The sequence below is a fragment of the Xiphias gladius genome, chromosome 4, assembly GCF_016859285.1.
Source record: "Xiphias gladius isolate SHS-SW01 ecotype Sanya breed wild chromosome 4, ASM1685928v1, whole genome shotgun sequence".
Taxonomy (NCBI): Eukaryota; Metazoa; Chordata; class Actinopteri; order Istiophoriformes; family Xiphiidae; genus Xiphias; species Xiphias gladius.
Window position 1 is genome coordinate 11,961,989 of NC_053403.1, and position 24,588 is coordinate 11,986,576.

Consider the following 24,588-nt stretch of genomic DNA (forward strand, 5'->3'; position numbering starts at 1 on the left):
AAATCTGGGACTCACTCTCTGGAATTATCTAGAACTGAGATTTTGCTGCATACTAAATGCATAGACATCATATTACTGTATCGGCATAGTGTCTCTCAGAGGGTACCATATTCTAAAAGACATATTTTCAGTAGTTCTTGATTTGTTTTCTTCTATTACTGCTTTACATTGCTCTTGTTGGTATTATTTCTTTGTACTGAGTGTGCTCAATAGAAACAACAACAACTTAGCTTACCTAATTAGCAAAAATCAGCTTGCAGTTAGGGGCTAAATCATATCTATAATCAGTGGCTGCAAGCATGTGCCACACTAGCATTTGTATAGTTATACAGCTGCTTGTAACTGTATTCATCCAAAAAAGTACTGAATGTCACTGAAAAACTCATTGCAGGCAAAAGGATGAAATTAGGAATCAGTATAAAGAGTCACAGGCAGACACAAGCTGAGGTGTATTGTAAATAATCATGAGTTTATCATGTAATGTCTACCTGTTATACCTTTTACGTATAATTAAGATTAGGTTTAAATGTTAAAGATTAAGCAGAAGTTAAGCGGAATTAAGTGAAAAGAGTGAAGATGTGTTGAGCCTTCAGTTTCTGTGAGTTTGTGTACTGGAAGCAACTGTCCACATACATCCATGGGCTGGAGAGGGTTAGTGGGACTCGCTCCACCAGACACATCAGCAACTGACAGCAATGAGACTGCAGCGCTGATTCTCAGCAACTGTTTCGAATAATAGGAAGTTATTTGATTCAGTGTTAATTCAAAATAAAGCTTCATAGAGATTCAATTTTCGATGTCTTGCGTGGAGAGTTTTGGTCCAGATTTTTTAGGCCAGGAGTTGCATGTCCTCACAAGCATAGCATTTCAAAGACATGTATGTGTATCAGCATGAGTCCCCTGCTATGTCAACACTCAAGAGTTCAGACTAGTCTTGGATATACAGTATCCCCTGCCTGGTGTACATTAGCCCGGCCTGCCCTGCGCTGGGTGGATATGAGAGGTGTCAATGAAAGAACACTGTCAGTTTGCTCGCTGGGGCCGAGGGAACCTGATGCACGTGTTACTGAGACATTCCTGTGGTCAGCTTGGATTTTCCGTCGGTCTCCACACCCCTTTTTACACACACATACACTATACAGAGCCCAGCACTGGACACTTGAACGCAGAGTGTACTAAGTGTGTGTGTGTGTGTGTGTGTGTGTGTGTGTGTGTGTGTGTGTGTGTGTGTGTTCATACACATGTGAATATGTGTGCAAACATGCAAAAAATCTATGAAGTAATTCAGTGCCCCTACTGAACCCGAAAAAAACAGATTAGTTCTCACAGTTCAAAAATACTGGTCCAATCAGGTGAGATTCCGAAGGCAAGTGAAAATCATTTGCTCTCAGCTAAACTGACATTTACAATCTCACACACGCACACGCACACGCACAAAACAAATAAGTGTACACAAAATAATACTCATCAGCATTAGTCATGCCCTAGCATGCCTTGACATTGGAAACAGTAAGGTGGTGTATCAGTTGATTGTCTAAGGTGCAACCGATGCAAGATTGACTGGTCACATCTATTGGGTGTTGACGAAGCAAGTACATGTTGTTTGTAAGACGCGGAAAAGTATCTTTATGTCATTTTTGTACGAATTTCTGTGATTGGCATCTTAACTGACAGTTTATGTATTTTCTGGAAGCACCAGACCCTACCCATCAGGCGCGTTAAAGAGTTCAATTAAAACAAATGGTAAGAATTCTTAGTTAAAGTGGCTATAATCAGTATTTTTTATGTTAACAATGGATGACGTGACTGTAAGGTCACACAACTCTACAGTTCCCCACTGCTCTCCAAGGTCATCTCAGTGTCTTTCAGCTCATTGTTTTGGTTTTAGGGCCTTCAACATGACTGTGTGGTTCACTTTTACGGCTTTCATTAGTGTAGTTTTGGGTTGCAGCAGGCAGCTGATTTCAATGCAAAAAAAAAAAAAAAAATGCTATCTCAGGAAGATAGTAGGCAGACAAAGTTAGCTAGCACAGAGGAGCATTTTAGCAAAAAAAAAAAAAAAAACAGCAAAAAAACCCCCAAAAAAACGGCAGTATAAATTGGACTTGCTCTCATCAAGTGGCCAATAAGACAACCCCAAATTAATGATAATGTCGCTCCTTAACTGCTGGGTGTGTAACTGTTTGCTAACATGGTCAAAAGATCAGCTTCCAGGGTGAAAATATGTCAGTGTTTTGTTTACAGCTTGTTTTCCGCTGCCCCCGAGTGTCAAAGAAAAATTGTTATAGCAGGTTTAAATATGTTTTGACTGAGGTCTACTACTCTCATGCTCTCTGTTGGAATCTGAGTCAAACTGTCCCATGGGAAAGGTTTACATCACCAATTACTCCTATTTTGATTCATGCATAAAGTCCATTCAGTGAAATGGGAGGCCGTTGAAGAGATTAGAGCCTATTTTGCTACAGTTTCTGTGACTGCTCATTTGGCCTAATCCACAGCGAGAATAGGAACAATGAGCCTGAGTGTGCACACAGGAGCTCTCTTCGAAATACTAATAGGGCTTTCTAAAGAGACTGCGTATTGTCTGTCCAACATGTGTGTGCGTATTTGATTGGGCGTAGTCGTATATAAATGAGTTGTGGCTGGATTCCCAGGGGTTCCCTAAATGTTGAGGCATGAGGACCTTGTATCAAGTGTCGGAGCAAAGTGGAGGAGGGACTTCCTGGCCGTAAGCCATGTGTGCTGGGGAATGGCGTCACACGTGTCACTTCCTGTCTGCCTTTCTCTGCTTCTTTGACTCCAGCTGTCACTTGTTTTTTCACACTTTTTCTGTTTCTAATTTAGCTCATAATGATTTTCTTGGGAGCTTTTGTGCTGTGCTGCATTAGGTAGAAAAAGCCTTCTCAGAGTCCATTCCTGCTGTCTGTTTATTAGCGTGGTAAGTGTAGAGTCGGTGTGTGTGTGTGTGTGTGTGAAATGTGCCATAACTGTTGTTTTTGAGTTCAAGTATCAGCCGTAACTTGAGTTTCTTTTGAAATCTCAAATAGGCCGAAGTATGCTGCCAAAATCTTTCCTTTTTTTTTTTATTGTATAATCGAGAAAATGTAAGACTGCAGGGCAAGGAGATGTACTCATACCTGATAAGACTGGATGCTCTGACATTGCCATTATTTGAATATAGAATCACAAGAAGAACAACAAATTGCTCTTTGTGAATCAAAGAAAAGCGGGGCAAACTTATCACGAGTCCGGACACAAGCCGTACACTCACAATAGCACAATGCTGAACTGTTTTCTAGAGGTTACTCTGGGGTTTTGTTGTGGTTTCTTTGAAGAGCTTTCCAGTGGTTTGCTTCACTGATCGCCAATAAGTCCAGTTCCCTGTGCACTGTGCAGCTCAGAGTAGTCAGTCACAAAGTTCGCACAAACCCTGCAGCCGCTTGGTGAATCAGAGACACAATTGCACCACAGTGTTCAGCTGCAAGGAATAACTAACTGACCAAGTGCGTAATTAATGTCATCCCAGCTTATGTATATAGAAGTCTGTGCAGGCCCACACGCTCATCCTCTCATTGTGACCTCAGTAGAAGCTTGAGGAAAAGTCAAGCTGTATAGTCATTTCATTATGTTATTGTTAGCATGCAGCCAAAAATACACCAGAACAAACTGATCAAAGGCCAACTGTAATTTGTACCTGCGTAACTGTCTAAAAGGCACACAATCCAAGCTAATACATGCTCATGTGCACGTGGTCTCTTGCCTTTAATCCATGTTTACACCCCTGTCAGTGAGGTGTTTTTTTTTTACAGCACAGTCACCTGGTTCCCAGTGTTCCCCTGCAGGCCCCTCACATCTCATCCTAAAAAGCAGACTGCTGCCTCTGGGAAGGTCTGGCCCTCTGGTCCTGTCTGACTCAGCTTAATCTCTGTGATGGACCATGTTGGCCTCAGTGTTGGCTTTGACAAATCACTCTGTTTAAATCAGCTGTTATCGACTTTTTCAGGGCATAAATCTGAAGGGCAAGGTTTGATGTAATCAGTACACTTTCCATTTGCTTCCCCTTTTAGATCCTATTTACTTTCGTACACAGGCCCGTCAATACCTTTCGCCTCATGCATGTAGCCTGCTGCTACCGTATGGTGTGTGTGTGTAGGAGCACAAGCATGTGGCGTATCTGCGGGCGCCTGGGTGTGAGTCATGCTTCGTGGAGTGTTTTGTTGCTCAGGACTTGTTGACATCCATTAGGTTTACGTCACCTGACATGGATTTGACTGTTGATTCCACAGCACTCAGTGGCTGGCCAGCTTCACTCCTGCATGTGTGTTTTTAATCTTTCCTCTGTTTTTTTTTTTTCCCCCTTTCATTATTTAATGGCTGCCACATTCAGACAAAGTTCACGACTCTGATCTAATCGCCTGTTTTTGACTCCTTAAAAGGGTTTTTTTCCCAGTTGAACATTAATCCATACATTACTTTATGTTCGCTTATTTGGCATCTCAGCCTCTGGGAGCAGCTGAGGTGAAGGGGCAGAGCTTATCTGTGAGTACAGGATGTTGTTAATCAGAGCACTTTGGCTACTTAGATGATACTATCAAGTAGTCTGAGTTCACAGAAGTGCTGGTGAGGGGCTCCCCCTGGTGGCAGGATTAAAACATTACAATTGTCTTTGACATTTCTCCTCCTTGTGCCAGGAAAGAAAACTCTAAAGGACTGCGTGATATATGATTTAATGGATATTTATATATTTATCTGCTTTCAGGATATCAATGTGTGCATTCTAGAGAATTACCCTGAGTGTTCCAACCCCAGAGTTTTCTACATCATCCCCTACTTCTGTGGACAGCATCCTCAATGCAGGTATCTACGCACTCTTAAGTGGCATGACAAAGCATTTTGCTCTTTGAGACGCTGGGAAAATTTGGTGATATTTTATGTCTTGTCTTGTAAGGCTTCTCTGCCGCTGTCTGTTTCTGTGTCTGACTTGACTGTCGTGTCTCTCACTCTCATTTTTCTTCCTCTCTCCACCAGGGAGCCAGGGGTATGGGCTTTGGAGAGGGCCAAACAGAACGTGCTGGAGAACTACCTCCTTGTGGGTATCCTGGAGGAGCTGGAGGATGTTCTACTCCTGTTGGAGAGGCTTTTACCTCATTACTTTACTGGAGTACTCAACATTTACAAAAGCCCAGGTACACTCGTGTTCCAGAATGCCTTTTCGTTCAAGTATCACATTTGTAGCTGATTTCCCTTTGAAAATTTAAGTTTTGATAGTATTTTTCCCTAAAAATGGTGTATGTTGTTTTCTGATTCTTCGGCTGGATTCCTATCAAGTTGCACGCAACTTACTTCCTCTTGGCCTTTTTTACATCTTCTTCCTGCAGACTACAGGAAGATGGGGAACATGACGGGCACAGTGCGTAAACACACACCCACTCTGGAGGCCCTGCAGGTGCTGTACCACCGCATGCGCTACGAGTATGAGTTCTACAACTTCATCCGTGACCAGTTCCACCTCATGAAGAAAAAAATTGGCCTCAAGTCTGTCTCCCAACCCCCTGCATACTCACCTGCTTTCCTACGGGAGCTGGCTCTCCGAACCCCAGAGCCTCTGGATGAAGATGAGGAGCTGGACACAGACCTGGAGGATGCCAACAGCTGGCTAGTCCATCCCTAAGAGCTGTTTGATGAACAGGGGATGTAGCCAAAAAAAAAAAAAAAAAAAAAGCTGATTGGCTAGAATTGGCTGGAAATAGCTATAGGCAGCCTGAAAGCAAAGGGGGGCGTTCCCCGTCTTTCAGCAATCCCAAGAAAAGTGAGGTGTGTTTAGGGGTGTGCGGATCCTGACGCTCGTGTTTTTACGAGCTGTTTTCCATCTGCAATAGACTCCTATCACGACAGGCTCAGCACTAAGGACTAGAGGGTTGAGTTATGGAAGGACAAAATGCTCTATTTAAAAATTGATCAAGGACAATGGGAAATAATGTTAAGCTCATTTTGCTTGACTCAAATTTTGTTTTAATTTGAGCTTGTTTTTGGGTTTGTCTCTGTAAAAAAAACAACAAAAAACAACAAAAAAAAACAACCAAAAACCTTTATTGTTGTAATCTCCAGGAGAGATTAGCGCAAGATGTGGACAGATAAATGTGTTGGGAAATATTCTAAATGTTGGTCGCTGGGATGTTCACTGTATGATTGGACTTCAGAGACATTGCCCAAGAGAGAGGATCATGCTTTAAGAAAGGATTAATGTCCTAAAAGCTGGAATGGAAATGGTATCCACCAATAAAAAAAAGTGCCAAAAGTCTTGTATGTATATTAGTTGTCCAGGACTGTTGTAAGTGCCAAACCTCGCTAAGAGTTCCAGTAACTGTGTGAGAGGAACTTCTGTGCACAGCTGGTGCAATTGTGTGAAATAGTCAAGTCAGTTGTTATAGTATTGGTTTATAAAATTTTGTTTAATTTGTAAAATATTACTAGGTATAAATGAGGGTTAAACAGTAAGCACTCAATTATGAATTCAAAGAATTCCAGCTATGTGTGCGTGAATGATTGAGTTTGACCAAACCCGCAGTGTATTTTAGCATAGATTTATTACTTGGGACAGGTCATTAGTTGAGAATATAGGCTAATATAACACAAAAAAGCATTTATGGAGCATAATAAATTTAATCCAAAGTTTAAAAGATTGAGCTTGCCAAATACCAGTGTTTCTACTGCGATGTATCACAAAACTGTATGAAAATACTGCACTTTTCCCGAGATGACTTTTCCTGAAATTCTGCAGCAAAATGAGGGATTTGGTCACAAAACTGGATACTAATTTGCCTTTCATTTCAAATAGGATTATTTTACTGTTTAAGCGTTCATTTTGGTCAGTTTTCCCTTTCAGAACATTAACATGGAAGTGTGTGAAGTGTTACCAATCCCAGGTAACACTAATTTCTAGTTCTCTAGCAGCTAAACAGAGTTCATGTTTTTTCATCACTCGTGTACATAACAAAATCATGCAGAGAACAGTAACCATAAGCTAATACGTGACTGTCGGCTACGTACTTCACTCTCCCATCCTAAACTCAATTGTCTGTACCTTTTCATTGTCCTGATTTGTGTTCAGTGTTTCCTTTTTTTGCCAGATTAATTTATTATTTTGTATTCATTTGCATTCCAGATAAGGTTCTCAGGAAGGAAAAAAAAATGTTTAATAACTTGATGATTTCTATCTTTGGTTTCTGGCGGCTATGAACCTATTCTTGGCATTTTAAGGGTGTCTAGAATAGGTTTATATCAACAGCTGAATACTGGTTAACAACAAGTAATACAGTCCATCATTTTACAGCCTTCAAAATAAATGTCCTCTTACTATTGCAGCTAATGTCTCTGCTTTACTTGAAGATTTACTGAAAAATGTGTATTAGGCCATTTGTGCCCGCAGCTTCATCCTCAACCTTCTTAAAATCTCCCATGTTGCTACACATATCAGATTGGCAGCTACTAGCAAAACAGCCTGCAGACCATGATCCAGCACACCACTCTGCTTTTTCCACAGGTGTAGCTCTCTCTTCCCTGCAGCCGCCTGTCCATCACTCCACCCAACCTCAACTCATCTTCCTTCTGGCTCTCCAGCTGTGAAATTACCTTCCCAACTCCAGTCTGGACAATCCTCTGATGTAAAAAAAAAAAAAAGATAACTGTTTCAAGAAATACATCATGTTCCACTCTCACCTGCCTCAGTCCTGTCATTCAAAAATGTATACATGCTGTAAGGCTCTTAATGTAGTTTTGGATGATCCGTGCTGAGCGGATACAGTTACCATAGCATCGTTTCCTCAATCCTGGAATTCCTTGCTCTAGGTTTTCTTGTATTCCTAGTAATTCTATCCGCTTCTTTTTCCCCTTCCACATCTTAGTCTGGATGAAAGCAATGACGAGATGCCACACATGTAAAAGTAAAATGTAGCACCAACAAAGTTATAGTAGCAGAAAAAAAAGGTTGCTTACTGATTAAAAAAAAAAAAAAAATTCATAACTTAATATAAAGCTGCTCACTTTGTTTCAGAATGTCTGTATGATAATAAAATTTTAACATGGGTTACACAACTTTAAAAGTTAGGATCATATCAATACTCTACACATACTCTAGGAATTTGTGTTATAAATGGTTTCTTATGCCATTCTTTGACTTAAAATTATTGACTAATTACTGGATTACACTTCAAACTTTCAGCAAGATTTATTTGATGTAACTCCTGAACATGACCAGTAAATGGTGTCCTCTTCCCATTTTCACAGAACACTTGAGTCAACTTGAGCGAAAAAAATACATTGTTTGCAGTCAATATGCTGTTTTATATTCTGTTGATGTTGAAACCAAGTACATACTGTTTTTGTGGTTCTAAAATATCTCGTAAAACCTTAAATAATAATCCAATAATTGGATAATACTAGAAGGAGCGGAAATTTGGCTCAGTTAAGGGCAACTGAAAAATATATGAGCAGGAGTTTCACGTGTGTGTGTGTGTGTGTGTGTGTGTGTGTGTGTGTGTGTGTGTGTGTGTGTGTGTGTTCATGCATAGGAATGCATAACAAACGTACTTTGTAACATAACATAATTTACTGCTGTCTGTTTTGTAGCCCTTGTTCCAGCTTTTCCCGTGTGTCTTCATTACATTGGCACTGCTACAATATACATCCACCTGCATTGCGCAAACACATTTGTAATTATATACGTGGGAGGACACTGATTGACAATACAGTACGTCTCCTAGCACTTGACCATAAAAGCAAGCCTAAATCTTCAAACAGCCCTCTGAGGAAGTGAGTTCTCTTTCCAAAAATGTCCTCCCTCATGAAGTCTAAAGTTCAATTGGTCCTCATAAGGAAAGAACTACAACACGCACGCTGAGGGGGTGATTTCCAAACACAATCTTACAGTGTCCAGCAACAACAACACACTATCTGTGGCATCAGTATCACGACAAACCTGGAAGTCCACACTCACAGGCTGGCTGTTAAGGTTTAGGTGAAGTGCATTATTTCAGCTTTTCCGCCCACACAAACAGACACACTCGCACGCTGGCCATGCATTCGCAGAGTTTTTCTACTCCACAGTTGAACACAGAGGGTTTGTTCATGTGCCGGGTGGTGCAGAGGGGAGCTGGCACGGTGACAGTGGGACCTCCTCTCCACCGGCAAATAGGAAGCTGTCAGTGTTGGCGGGCTGTTCTGGGAACAGCCCTCCGACTCTGTACTCCAAGTATGACAAAAATAGATTCCCTACTTTCCTAGCACCAGGTTGGACACTCCAATTCCCTGTTTTGAAAGACAGCAAGAGAGAGTAGATTTGAAGAGGCCAGCAGCCTCAGTATTAGCCACCTTATTTATTTTTCCATAATGAAATAAAAATAATACTAACAAAACAAATTTTTATACAAAAAAAAAAGTCATACTGTTGATTGCAAAACTGTTGAGAGCTGAATGCTGAACCTGAGTACTTACATCACTTTCAGGAAACCTGTTGATTGTCATGATTTTTTTGTCGTCCTTCAGATGAAAACACAACACACTGGTTTGATATGAAACAAAAACATGCTAGTAGTGTACTACAATATTGCAAAGCAGGTGAATACAACTCCATACTGTTGTGGTTCATCCCTGTCTTTGGTCCAAACAGCTGGAGATCACAGCTTGACTCTTGAACCTATAGTATTGCAGTATTACTTTACTTTTCCTTCTGTATGCCCAGCGTCTAGATTTCATACGCAGTATGAGCGTGAAAAAAAAATAGGACGCCAACATACACATGCACACAAATACACTCACATTAGATAACAAAGTTAAAGCTCAGCAATGGGATCTTAAACAAGATGGAATTGAGGATAATGTCAGTGTAGGATTACAACACCTTCGAAAGGATATTTTCACAGTGATGCCCTGAGATTAGAGAAAAATAAGGCACATTTTTGATATTAAAATAATACATGCTATTGTTTGGATAATGGTAATATAATATATGGGATGTATTATAATATATGTGTAAAATAACCAAGACACAGTCATGATCATTTGTCTTAACTGTTCCAAGGCCTCTGCAATTACTTTGGTAAGTACAAAATGATCATATCCTATAGTAAAAATGAGCAAACTACAAAAATAAGACTGAAGTTGTCTGAAACTGAAATCATCCTTTAATTTCCTTCAAATTTCCATGGAAACACAAGTTATGCACGTACACATACGCACACGCACACGCACACACACACACACACACACACACACACACCACACATAGCACATGATTTTCTTGATCACTGAATTCATGGACTGTTCTGATTGCACTGTATCTGTGACTGACTTTCATTACTGAGATCTGTGTGCAGGCAGGTGGGTTTCTGTAATGTCTAAACTGGTGGTGACTTTGCAGAAAAAAATGTCAACAATAGCGTCATTTCAAGAGTTCTGATAAAAGCTTGTTCTTTTTTCATTTTTTCCAACAATCCAAATAAATCATGATGTTACTGTTTCGTTTTTTTGCAGCCATCATCTCCACTCTCTTCCTTCCATCCTGTTTTTCCGAAGCTTCTCTCCGTGTGTCTCTCGCTCCGATTTTCCAACCGTGTACAGCTCAGGCCTTGGCTTCATGTTGGTTCATCTCCAACCCATCCTTTTTTTTGCGTCCCAGAGCTTCTGCCTCCTCCAAGGTGGTTGTTAAAGGTTTGCCCAGGGTCTCAGGCAACAAAAATGTCAGCACTCCGATGATGAACGCCAGGATTCCCACGGTGAGCTACACAGGGGTCATGATGAAAGGAAAAAATTAATCTGTTAAAATTCTTTTTCTTACCCCTGTAGATAAACTACGATAAGTAGGAACAGGGTGCTAAGGTGACAGAATGGACAAGGTGAAAGGAGATAATTAAACATTCAATAATAATTGTTGTTCTGAGTGAACTAGCCAAAAGAGACCATGTATACCTGAGGTAGGTAGATCCAGACATCAGCCAGGTACACACAGAAGGGGGCCACCACACTACCAACACGGCACATCATACTGCCACTACCTACTGCCAGAGACCTGGAGGGAGATCACGCACAAGGTCAGCAGCATGAGAGAAGAAAGATTCAGAAAGTGTATCATATCTGCAGCTGTGCATAAAACACTGATTGTACCTCCCATGTACTCTTAAAACTATGTTTCTTTTCAAATCTTTGTGACGTGGATCGAGATTAAACTGGCAACTTTAATGTGCCCATAATGATATTCTGTGGACAGGGGTCGATCTAGAAAAACACATACACGAAACATACTGTGTTGATGACACTCATGACTCATCCATCCTTGATTATCTATCTTTCCTTAGATTTATAAACACTGTTAGTACTCGGGCATTTAAATAATGCTTAGAAACTGCAAAAGGGCTTTGAAGAATATACACAAAAGTACATTTTTAAAAAAGATCAAATTAAGGTCTATTCTGTCCTGGCATTTCATATTCAAACTTTGGGAAACAAGCTAACTGTTCTTCACACTAGAAAATCCTCTGTGGGTTATACACGTAGACACATCCGTCTGATTTCTAAAATAACGTACTACTACAAACAGATCTACTGTTTGTTGAAGCATCTGTAAAAAGACAAATCGGAAATTGATTGTAGTCCAGATATTCTGTATCTCGGGAGCTGTATGTGTTTTGTGTTTGTCCTCACCTGATGATCGTCGGATAAAGCTCACAGGTGTACAGATAGATGAGGCCAAAGGCAATAGCGATGGCAAACTTCCCTGTCATGCTAAGAGCGATGGCCAGTGCCTCGATGTCCTGTGGAAAGGAGGGGGGGGGGGGTAAAGAAGTGAGCTGGACAGATGATGATGATGAAGATGTCGTCATACGCTTGACCTTTGACCTTCAGACTTTTCATCAGACCACTGATTCTGTTAATTGGCAAGCAAAGTCAAGTAAACAAGAGCCCAAACTCTTCCAGCACTCCGTGAGTGGGTGAACTAAAGTTCATGTTGACTCAATTCTGTTCTATCACATTTTGTACTAAACTGAGTTAATAACCGAAGGGACGATTGCTCCCTCACTCACTCACTTTTGATTAACTTAATTATTGTACTCTGGGGTATGGGAACCACTTGAACAAAACTATTCCTAGTCACGTTTTTACACATGTGTATATATTGTGTGTGAGCATGTGTCTCTGTGTAAAATAAAACAAATATTCAAAGACGCTGTACATATAGATACTACACTGACTTATGGATTGGGAGTGGGAGTGTTTTGTATTTATATATGCATGTATTTCATACGTGTATATGAGTTTTTCATGTGTGTCAACAGTACAGTTAGAATGAAGTCCTGCACGGCCTGTTATAGTAGTTAGATAACTTTAAAGTGTGAATTTATATGATAGTTTACTACATGTGCATGTAAAAAAGCCGATATTGGAAAGTGTGCTGTGATCCAAGGAGCTACAGCGCTTCTCTTCCAACCACCCGGACAACTACAACTCAGCCTTTCGCTGGGATGTAACAGATACAGACAGCAACACCTGGCCGGGACTGACAATGCTAAAGATACATAGAAAGAAGAGGGAGGGTGTGTGAGGTAATCCCATCCAAATGAGCTATTTTTAAACCGCTGGCCTGAGTCCAGCGGACTTTATTTTAGACTGTTCTGCAAGTGAAGGTCTTTGATATTCAGCCCTGTAATTTATTAATTACCTCCGCCAAGAAGGTTAGGTGGTTCCCCGTGTCTGTCTGTCTGTGTATTTGTCTGTTTGTTTGTTTGTTTACTTGTCAGCAGGATTACACAAAAACCACTGAACAGATTTGCACCAATCTTGGTGGAGGGATGTGGCACGGGAGAGGGGGAAAAACCCATTCAATTTTGGGGCAGATGCGGATCATTTATTATGAATTTTAATATTTTCCCCTGAAGTCTGGTCGATGTTGTTTGACACTGGCCTTGGCAGAGGTCTTTGTTCTACTGAGCCTGTTTGTAGTTTATTTATTTAACATCTTTTGTATTATGTGTTTGCGTGGTAGTAATAGTATGTGACCCCATGTGAATATGCTGTATGACACACACAGGGAGTGAATGAAGAAACGAATGTAAGAAACAAATGTTTTCCTGTCACCTCTGAATCTGAACACTGGTAATCCTGTCCAGATGCCAGATTTGGCAGAAAGCTATATCTGGTGTCAACAGAGTATACTGCTAAGTAGACAGTGGTTATGTTTGGACAAAATAAAGATTGGGAATATAAAAGCCACAGAAATAAGTATAAATGTTAGGCTTTAGAGTGCTATTACTGTAACTCCCTTACTAATCCAGTGCAGTGTAGGTATGTAGACAAACGCAGTGTTCAAAAGCAACACACTCAGAGTAGCCATGAGACATCTGAGAGCGAAGAGTTGACTGATAGAGTTAGAAACACGATCACTAAAAAATCTGAACTTATAAGGAAACCTTCTTCTAACAAGCATGGAAAGAAAACCCGAGCCCCCAGAAATGAAGAGCACATGAAGATCTATAGAAGGACCTGAAAGCAAATCTGAAAACTTCGATCCACTGCAAAACTCTTCTCTCATACTTTAGCGTTAGAGACCGTGGCATGTTTACCGAGGAAAGATATATTTGTCCATGCAATCTACCAAAGAAATTAACACACACTCTGGTATGTGGAAGTGTGTAAAGTCTGCAGTCAGAGTTTCACTAGATTGTGCCTCCCTATGGAGCCCTGCAGAAGTTACTGCAGGAGCACGAAAATAGCAAGGAGAGGGAAACAGACGGATACTGTCTCCACTGTTAACACTCTCTACATGCCGCTGTTTTCCACATCACACTTGTTGACCACTCTGTCCAGAATGGCTTTCCAGGTCAAAGGTCATATTTACTTGGACATTAAGTACCAGCCGTTAGCTTACCCAGCCATAAGCGGTACTAATTTGGGTCATAGCTCAAAACACCGGGAACTGTATGTGTCATATATCACAACTCAACAGTTAAAGTGGTCCGATGGCCCGGGGCAATGTCAGGACAGTAAACTCAAGAGCTAATGGTCGAGACAGATTGTGCCACAGCAGAAAACACTTCAAAAATATTACAGTATGCCCATTTCTGTTTCTGGCTTGCCCCTTGACAGATGACTCCCCTAAACTAATGGACACATCTTGTTGGCAACAGAGTCACTGTCACATGTGTAATGCTCAAAATGTAGACAGACGTTAGATATCAGGTTTTGACAAAATAGTAAGTGATAACACTTAATGATGCCTGTGAGAACAAGAGAAAACAAGCATTCCTTGAAAGATAATTTCCCTGCATTGATTAGTACACAATGATTTGTGTGGTGTCTGGGTAGTTCCGCTAAATTTGGGGAAAGATTGTGTCGAAACCTGTAGTTTTATAACCCCATGAAAGAAGATGGTCAACATGAAATATAATACTTTACGATTTAAGAATACCAATACTTAAATTTCTTAAACATATACACATACTGTCTCTCTCACAATCTCTTTGTACGTACAGCAGGCACCAAAATGATGAGCATACAAGCGACCCCGGCCAGGAGCAGGGCTGGGGCACAAGTCTTCTTCCTTCCAATCCGGTCCATTGCAAAACAGCCAACCAGATAAGAGGGGACCTCCACTGCACCTAGAAACAGCCAATCACAACGGCTCTTAGTCAGAGGTAATCATGGCGCTGACACACTAACACTGATATTCTATCTAGGGGAACTAGATAACATCCCTCTGAAATGTTGGTGAAGCTCATCTTACTAAATGGGCTCTATTCTGTGTCTACAAAGGAAGTACGTGGGGATTATAAATGTTGTTTAGAGGGGGCACATTAAAACAGCTTTTTCTGTTAAGTATAAAGAGAAGAAAAAAGAAAGACAAAGTTAATGCAAATACTGCAATGAGCATATCATCTGCTGAACTGATAAAATGTAATTCCCAAACATTAATAGTCCTAAATGTCGTATTAATGATGTACATTTGTGAAAAATAATATCTTTAAAATTTTTAAAAAATCAAAAAAAATATTACATGAGCAGTATATCAGTTTAGATTTTTTTTAAACAAACAAATGTTTATTACAGTACAAATCTTCTTTTCTTTATTAGATAAAAAAAACAACAGCAAAACTGTTCAGTTGGCAAATGGAGAGCTGTAGTTGTTGTTTATTCTTTAGGTAACTTCACCCTCTGTGTTTCCAAAAACAGAGCGGTAAACAAAGCCAAATCAGAGAACAGCAAATGATCTTACTGCCTTCTCAATGGCAAAATATCCTCCTAAGCAATACATGACCAAAGATGAACATGATATTTAATAGTTTACAGCACAAACACGGTAAACAGAGTGTAGAGTTATGGCTAAGATTCTCCATACATTTTTGGATAGTATAATGCCTACTTGAAAAAACAGGGCTAGACGAAGCTCGGGGTTAATAGCCCTGTCTGTTTGCATGGGAAAAGGCAAATCTGTTATTAGATAAAATAGGCTACCAGAAAGAATCTCCAGCCTCATTGCACAAAGGCCGAAACCGACCGAAACACACAGACACATACACACTCTGCACTTAAAATAAGTGTTGTAAAGAAGTACAGCAGGTGTCAACAGTTGCCTAAATTATCTACAAACACAAATGTATCTAATGGATGACCTAAGCAGGATATTGTTGTATAGTTTTGCAATATCAGTACCACTAGCACTTACCAGCAAGGAAGAGGTTAAGGTATTGGTTTCCTCCTAGGTTGACTGAGCCTAGAGAGAAGACATAGTAGCCCAAGCTGCCGATGAACCAGATAGCCCACACTGTACACGTACGGCCCGCCATCCTCCAGCTTCCGAACAGATCCAGGATGGACAGCTTCTTTTCATTCTGCGATGGACGCTGCTCCGCCTCCTGCTCCAGCAGAGCCCTGCAGCTCTCTCTCTGCTCTGGCTCCAGGAGCTCCTCTGCCTTCAGCCGGCACTCAAGGCCGTTGAAGCGGGCTATCGCATCCAGCAGGGTCTGAGTGTCCTTGTAACGGCCCTTGGCCATCAAGTAGAAGGGCGTCTCGGGGAACTTCCAGCAGAAGAGCAGGAAGGGCGAGGTGCACATGGAGAGGATGATCTGGTAGATCCACCAGACACGCACCAGGTAACCGGTCAGAGCCACCACCATGATGCCGACTGCAAAGGCTGCGTGCACGTGCATAGAGGTCCATGTGCGTACCTTGATGCCAGTGAATTCGGTAACGTAGACAAACACCACCACGAGGTAGCCACTGGACACCTGCCAAGAGCAAAGTTTGGAAAGGAGGAAGTAAGACCAATTTTTGAATACACATGCTTGCAATATTAAGCTAAGTGAAATGTTGAACTCCATTTATGGGCCCCTTGTGTAAGTATTGTTACCACAGAATGCACAGTGTCTGGTTGTTAAGTATTTAAGGATTTTAAATGGTGTTTGTTATTTCTAGAGACCACATATTAAGCACTTGTAACTTTTACTGAACAGCAGCCACAGTGGCCACAAGAATGTAAGAGTGGCCCAAGTAGAAAAGAATCATAAAAGCGAGCTGCTGGTCATATCGGACCAAGTCAGACTGTAGCAGCAATACTCCTGATTGTATTGAAGTGTGCAAGGGTCATCACTTATTAATTCAGCCCTTCATTTGTAAAAGAAACAGCGTGGCCTTTTGTCTTTTTAAACTTTTAAACATTTCTCCGTTGGCTGTTCACTAAGCCATCTCCTTGACATTTATGTGTGTGTATACGGTACCATTACAAAAATCACAGGAAGACTTATATTTGCAGCAGTTATATTTTTGATATACCTGAAAATTAAAGGTCAGCATGTTTAATGCGGTTTGTTTTTCCGGATCTCCTTTAAAAGAGTAATTTTTTAATTTTTAAATCGCAGAGTAATAAACATGGCAGCAACCAGGGTTTAAGTGCCTGCTTATAAGACAGGTTATGCACTGGGTTAAGTGTGGCTGTGCAGCATGAGCCTACACCATCTGAGAGTCCGACTCTGTGTGAAAAACAACAGCTGTAGCTGAGGAGGACTGGAGGGGGATGGTAGAAGACGTAGAGGAGTGAAAGAGTGGACAGGCTGTAGGGGCTTTTTCAGCAAACCTTTTCTGCCATGCGGGCTTGTAACCGTAACGACTCCCGTCCTTTGCCTTGTAAACATGTTCCTTTATGCACATATCATGTATTACTCTTTACATAAAACCACACAAACACACATTTGACTATACAAAGACACACTGAAGGCGCTGCTTGTGTCTCTGTTGCTTGACTCCCTCTTCTTGCTTTGTATCCCTCAAATTCCTTATGATTGTTTACTTTCAACATTGTGGTCAAGTTTTTGTTTTTTTTAACCGTTGCTGACCAGCTGACCTTTACCAGGACACAGGATCCGATTTAATTTTTTAAGAACTAATCTGATGTTTAAGTTTTAGGTATTTTCCTAAACGCCTGAGCAAGAACATCAACTCAACTCAAACAGATATCTATGCTTGGCTTGCAGAAAAACGGATCCTGCTACTAACATCTCCAGAAATTTTTTTTTTTTTGTCTTGGCTATGAAAAATGTGAGCCATAATGGTCAAATTTCTGCTACTTTCTTACAATCCCTTGTTCTATATGAATGTAAATGGTTTCTCTAACCTATTTCTACATTATAAAACAGTTGCTATTCTACCTTATTTGTTTTCCAAGTAAATGCATTGAAACTAACACAACCTACTGTAAATATAACAACTTACTTATATACAGTTGAAGTTAACACACAGCTTGAGCAAACATCCTGCTTTGGTTTGCATGTAGGCTTGCCTGCAATAGTACTAATATATTCATAGAGAACATTAGCAACTGGCTGAGAGATTGTTTTGTGGAGAAACATCCAGGAATTGGGTACATAGTGAACCTGAGGAAGATTTTTTGTTTACAAGCAGAAAGTAGAAAATAAGGCACCTCCCTTGTCCCATGCTCACTTTTGCAGAGGTCAAGAATGCATGCGTCTGTAACAGAGACTTCTTTCAAAACGTTAACATTTATAGACTGACATTATGGGTTTGAAAGGTCTTTGCAAAACGCACTTTCGCACTGGATTGCCTCTATCAGCTAAAGTTCCTCGGATTGCATTGGATTGAATATCGCACTGCGGCCACTATCCTATTCCACGTTAATTGATTTGCCATTCCCTGAATGGCACCGTCCAGGGCAAGACAAGAAAATAGACACACAAAAATACACAACCACACAAAGTGCAGAAGTGCACATACATGTGTATACACGCTGAACTCACCATGGCAAGGAAGAAGCGGAGCACCACAAAGAAATAGTAGTTTTGCGAGAACGCTACAGCCACCCCGAGCACAAATTGACAGAGGCTGGTGAACATCAGAATCTTCACACGACCAACTCTGGAGGAGAGAGACATATACAGGCAGACACCAGTGAAGTTCTGCTTCAAAATATGTTGGCTGTAGGGCTGCATGTGATGATTATTTTCATTAGTCATCAAACTATCAATTATTTTCTCAATTAAGCGATTAATTTTGAGTCTACAAAACACCCGAAAACCATGAAAAAATGCCCATCAATGTATCCTAGAGGAAACGGTTGCATCAAGAAATATCCTTTTATTGCTTTTATACTTAATTTACAACAACCTAAGACCAAAACAAGCAGTGAAATCTGTCCTTTGAGAACCTGAAACAATCAAATGTTTACTCAACATAAGGCCAGATACAGTGAAGTGCAATAATGATTAAACCATCCAAAATAACCAGAACCATCAGCACGAAATCCTAACTTCCTCTAGCTGATCTCTGAGCGGGATCCATAATAAGAGATGGTTGGGCAGACATCAAAGCAAGCGTGCCCTTGACTGTGACTTTATCAGAAAAAAGTCCTACTTCTAAATGCTGACCACTTCAGTCTGGGCTGAACAGCTGCCTGTTGTTTGGCCACATCCCCCCAACTGCCCGGTTCTTCTCCCGAGGACACCTGTTGTTCCCTCGCCACTCTCCTCTCTTTTTCCTCCCTTTTCTCTCTCTAACCTATCGTCCCTCAATCCCATCATCCACACCAACCACCCACTTTTCCCTGCCACCTTTCCTGTCACTCTCGTCATCCCACCGCCAGGCTCGTGAGGCAATCATGGCTGCGCACTCAGTCCAGCACTCACACATCAACCAGTGAGCATGAGAGCGCACAGTGTCGTGTTTAGCGCGGAGGCCGAAGTGCAAGCACGTCTGCTGAAGCTGTGACTGTATGTGTACAGGATCAAAAAGGCAGGCTCTCTCAGCTACAGCCTGTGGGACACGTGAAAAGAACTTCCTTATATGGTGAAACTCTGCTCCATCTATCTTACATGATATAATTTACCTCCTTGTGTGGATTCTCACTCTGCGAGAAAAGTCCCCTCCCCCTCCATCTTGCAGCCCTTGCTTACCTGTCAGCAATGTCGCCAAACACAAGCGCTCCGATCAGCACCCCCAGCATGAAGGTGGGCTGACACAGCTTGGCCAGCCACTCTCTCTCACATACCAAGTCCCAATCCGTCACAATACTTTGGTGGACCTCACTGTGGTCGTACACAAAGTTCGCGTCACAGGCTTTCACTGTTTTGTTGCCATCAAAGTCATACGTGAAGCCTTTTGGGTTGATGCGCAGGGCGGAGCGGCATCGGCTGAGCTCCCACTGTTCTCCTTCAGCCGTCGTCACCACCAAGGGCCCGGTCCCTGACTTGAAGACCGGCAGGATGTCTTCCAGACTGGATCCTGTCAGGTTCCCGTACAGGACATCAGTGATGTTGCCGGGCACGCTGCACACAAAGTTCGGAGTCTCCACCAGGAAAACAGAGGCCAGGTAGTGGATCCCGCAGGCTACGGCCTGGAAGATTGCTGCAAAATACAGACATGCCTGGAATCTGGAAAGAAAGAAAATACATTTAAAATATGCTGACACAAGAGCTGGAGACGGGGTGATGAGCAGCAATCACTCTGGTCTCCCGTTTACCAGATAACTCCACTAAGGTAACCTTAAGGGCTCATCTTCTAATGAGTCTTAAAAACCTATAATATTATATATTATACCTGTGTTGCATACGTATATCTTTATGAGACACTGCTTTTAGACTGTAATAAATACAATGACTTATTCAAAAAAGTCCATATCAAAGAAGCCATTAGATTTCATTTTAGACAATTTGGACGGTGGAATTAACAGGTGAAATTACTTCATCCCCCTTATATTTATTATAATACATTTACTCGCACAGAAATGTAAAGTGCAACTTTTAATTAACCACATAAAGGTCGAGAAAACGTCATTGGTGGTGGGAACAGTATTTTTTGTTTTTTTGTTTTGTTATACAGAAGAATAAAAAGCACATAAATCGTATTAATTTAACGTGTGCTTTCATATGTCAAATGTTTTAGTACTTGAAAGTGGGAAAATTAGAAGGGTTGGAGGCAGACTTAAAATGTGAGAAAATGAGATTAATCATGCACCTGAAAAAAAAAAATATATATATATATATACTGCCTCTACAAGTGTCAGTTATGTTTCAAAAAATCTACACAGAGGACTCACTGAGTGAGGACTCACCTCAGTGAAGCACTGACAAATGTAAATTTGAAATTACAAAAGAGCGTCCAAAGGTAGTGCGCGCACCTTAGTTAGTCAGTGCGGTTAGTCAGTGTTTGTTTTCAAAATCGCATTTGTGACAGGGAATAAAATAACTTCAGTCGCTGAGGGGCTACTGTTCCGAAGCTACACCGACTGGTCGCTGATGATGCCCCACTAATACCCGCTCACATAAACAAGGCAGATGTGCCACCTCCATAAAGCCTGGAGGCAAAAAGCGAAAAGGCTCTCGGTACCTGTTGAAGTGTCCGAGCTCGTCGAATATTCTCTCGACGGTCATTTTCTGGCGGTGGGTCTGTGCGTCGAGGCTCCCGGTGCGTGTCTCTCTCTCTCTCTCTCTCTCTCTCCCTCTCTCCCCGGCGGCCAGCGGATCCCGAGCGTCTCAGCACCGAGTACTGATAAACTGCGGCTTTCACGGGACGGAGTGAGGGGAGGAGGAGGAGCGCACACACTCGCACCCATGCACCCATGCACCCATGCACGCACGCGCGCACGCACGCAGAAACGCGCGCACGCACGCACGCACGCTTTCAACCGGAAAACCAGCGGGGAGACAACCCCGTGAAGCTGTGCTCGTTGCTGTCATTCCTGTTTATTGGAACCGTTCTGATGAGTTCACTTGTATCACATAACCTGTTTGATCAAGATACATTTTTAACTGATCTGGCCTAAATGTTCTCTGACGGCAACCGGCCCCCTCTGGCCATGATGAATGGGCCCTTGATCATAGCCTGTGCAGGATACTGATTATATCATTACATCTTTCTCACACAGTCAAGTAATAAGATTAAGTGGTTCTTCAGTGAAAGTCGGGTTAGTATGATTAAACACAGAGCATAAAGTCGCTTTTGAATATCCCTGATCGCTTTTCCTGTGACCCTTTCACATGTCACCCAATCACGGGCTGTCGAGCTCCTAAGCGATGCAGACAGGGTCAGTCTGGAAGCAGGGCGGTTTATTCGCTTGCAAACAGACTGTCCTCGCATAGCATCCACAAGTGTAACACTAGGCCCCTGACAGCATGGAGCCACGCTTCCTCTGAGCTGCTACCGCTGTCGGGATCAACCTTCTCAAAAGCCAGCGGCTGTAAATACGTGTGTTCGCTTACGAGGTGGGCATAGTGGTAGCGAAGTTGCTGAGTTCATAATCACCACAAGGTCAGCTCCGAGCCAGCAACATGCTGCATCCGCACCGCCATCGCCTCATTCTCTTTGTTTCACCCAGGGCTGCAACTAATGATTATTTTCATCATCAGTTAATCTGAAGCGGAGGGGATCGGAATCGCTTCCTATCCAGGGAGACTTTTTACACCTTTACCTGTCAAACCCTGACACCAAGAGATTTGAACCAGGAAGAAGATGAGTAATATTGTAAATTTGTGGCTCAGAGTCAGTGTGCAGTCGCTACACTTTTCATCACTACTGTTTTCCAAATTTTTTACATCTACACGTGGTGTGTGTGTAATTAAACTCCTTCTATTATTAATAATTCCGCAGTCTATTTTCTTTATTAAGCAATTACCCATTTGATGCCCATCACAAATCCCACAGCCTAAAATAAACCCCAAAAATATTCTTTGCCATGTATCAAGACAAGGGAAAGCAGCAATTTCTCACATTTGAGAAGCTGTGGTCATGAAATATTTGGCATTTTTTCTTGACAATGAAATGACTGATAGTTGACAATTAATTTCCTGTTGATCAACTAATCAGTGATCAACTGATGAATTGTTTCAGCTCTGCTCAAACAAACATGAAATGCCGGCCTGAGCTGGTGTGTGTTTGCACGTATGTGTGTCTGTGCTACTGGGGCTTGACGGGGACCTTTTCTGACCCTTAATGCTACACAGGTTTTAGCTGAAATGCACAGTATAATATTCACCTCTGTGCACGTGTGCAACAAATTAAAAATGTAGTTTAGATGAGCCGAAGACAAGTACAGTTAAGTGCCAGGGTTTTTACCACACCCGTGAGGCAATGACGTCCCAGATTACTCCCTCTTTTATGCCGCGAAGATTAGACAAAGCATCCTCGAAGTTACGTGAGAATTCCTGACACGAAAGCCAACCTCTATGTGTCTCTGTGCCAGAGCCTTTGATTAATAATTGATCATGTCTAGTTGCTATGGCTGTATTGATTTACTGTACCTTGCCTTGGCTGGACTCGACAGGACTGCTCCTACTAACTGCGACAGTGTTTGCTTTTGCCATCACACTGACTTGCCATCTGTTCCACTTCCTCCGATGGGAAATGATCAAACAGGAGAAGTGTAATTGAAATACGTCGGTAAATCATGCAAACTGACAGCGACAGTTTATAAACAGTGTGGAACCTGGAAATGAACAGCAGGTTCTGCCTTGCAATATCACCATTTAAAAAATCAATAAAACATGTGATTAAGGAGACTCTGGTTCTGGTACAAACCAACACAACTGCGTGGATCATCAGTCCCTTCGGTACTCCACACTGCATTTTACGTTTTGGGCCACAAAGCCGCATTTTCACAAGAAATGTAATGGATTTGCTATACGACGTAAAAGAAAATTAATTTATGTCAAAAACAGATGTTGCCATAAATCAGAGGGCGCAAGTTGAGGTGAAGTCTTCCAACGGCATACAAGGCCGTGGTGTTAGAGGCCGCACCGTAAGACTGTATTTGTTTTTGCTAATTAAACTTCTATAGCTTATATATTATAAGCTATTCCCTATGATATATAGGCTATAGCAGTCATTTCAGCTATTTAGGAGAGCTGAATACAGTGTAGGCTGTTGAAATTGGGTTCATGACCAAGGCTGGAATTTGATCAATTTTCTGAAGAGCTGTGTTGCTGGCTCTAACCTTCTTTCCCTCTCCTCCCACTGACCTGTCAGCTTTTATTTGCTGTCCACCTCCTTGCTTGTTTTCAAAGATATCGCGAGGGAGCTGATAAAACCTCGTGCCATGTGGTCGCTCAGGATAAAAGGTGTTTAGCGTAGTTGAGTAGAGGACGGTTGTTTTTGTACATGTCCTGTTCTGTTCTTTTCCTTGTTGAAGGCGTGGAAGAAAGATGTTTTATGACCTCAGATACTCTTATTAAGTGTGGAGTTGCTGAATCAATCTGTGACTTACTTTAGACCTTGTGTATTTAAACTTTTAGGTTGGACCATAGTGAAAGTGGATAACAGGTTTAAGTATGGATTGTTTTGGGTTTGAGCTTGGCCCCCGCCAAAAGCAAACACATTCTAACCTTCACCTGCTCCTGTCATAACTGGCTGCTTCCCACTGAGCGGGGTTCTCGATAAGTTTCACTTTATTCGCCAGCCAGAGAAAAAAAGCGCCTTGATTTTCCCTAGCAGGTTAACCTATTTCAGTCCAGTTTCGTCTAGTTTTACCTGCTGCGTTGTGAAACCTGCATACACCACGGCACAAATCAGAGGAACTGCTGTTTGCGCTCTTTATCTTAAATTTCTAACGCTAAGGAGGAATTTTCTAATCTGTAAACCTCACCTCACATCTTTATAACCCATAATCACACATGCCCACTCTCTGTGCGAGCCAATCTGATCAAGATTTTTTGTCAACAAAATCTAACACTAGCTAACTTGCCAGTGCCATCAATGGTATTCGTCTGCCGAGTTAACAGTGGGCGTCTGCATGACCTTTGTTTAACCTTTGCACTAGTTTCTGTGCACTGCAAAATAAGGAGGATCCAGTGGATCAAGTTCACAGGACCTCTGCCATCTGCACTGTATTTTGGCAGGGGGGAGGAGAGGAGGGGAGGGGAGGGGAGAAACAAAAAAAAAAACAGACTTACACAAATGTATTCCATGTGGCCGCAGACTTTGGCCAGATCCTGACAAATCATTGCAATATGTGTGACGCTATCTACAGAGACAGAAAAAAAAAACATAACCAAAATGTTCAGTCTGAAAAAGCCACAGCCGAAAGCCTTTTGCTAATGTTTT

General features: G+C 41.7%; 2 protein-coding genes across 3 annotated transcripts in view; one reads left to right on the top strand and one right to left on the bottom strand.

Annotated features, from left to right (window-relative positions):
* Positions 1-7,881, top strand: part of usta (uronyl 2-sulfotransferase a) — a 52,494-nt gene extending 44,613 nt beyond the window's left edge. The window contains exons 6-8 of the mRNA XM_040126213.1: positions 4,760-4,857; positions 5,029-5,186; positions 5,379-7,881. Coding sequence (XP_039982147.1) covers positions 4,760-4,857; positions 5,029-5,186; positions 5,379-5,671 — 549 coding nt within the window. The 3' untranslated portion in view covers positions 5,672-7,881. The remainder of the gene's footprint in view (positions 1-4,759; positions 4,858-5,028; positions 5,187-5,378) is intronic.
* A 219-nt stretch (positions 7,882-8,100) lies between these two features.
* On the bottom strand, positions 8,101-21,042 carry slc22a16 (solute carrier family 22 member 16). 2 transcript variants are annotated; one of them, XR_005707379.1, is made up of 9 exons: positions 20,881-21,042; positions 19,449-19,925; positions 18,297-18,414; positions 15,713-16,274; positions 14,521-14,648; positions 11,698-11,807; positions 10,966-11,065; positions 9,493-10,777; positions 8,101-9,306 (listed from the first exon to the last, which is right to left on the bottom strand). XR_005707379.1 is itself a non-coding variant. In XM_040126071.1 (8 exons), exons 1-8 carry the CDS (start codon positions 20,922-20,924, stop codon positions 10,619-10,621), a joined length of 1,698 nt encoding a protein of 565 aa, XP_039982005.1. In that variant the 5' UTR covers positions 20,925-21,042; the 3' UTR covers positions 8,101-10,618. The 2 variants fall into 2 exon arrangements, 1 of the variants encoding a protein (XP_039982005.1); XM_040126071.1 differs by having other exon boundaries at positions 8,101-10,777.
* Between the last annotated feature and the right edge of the window lie 3,546 nt (positions 21,043-24,588).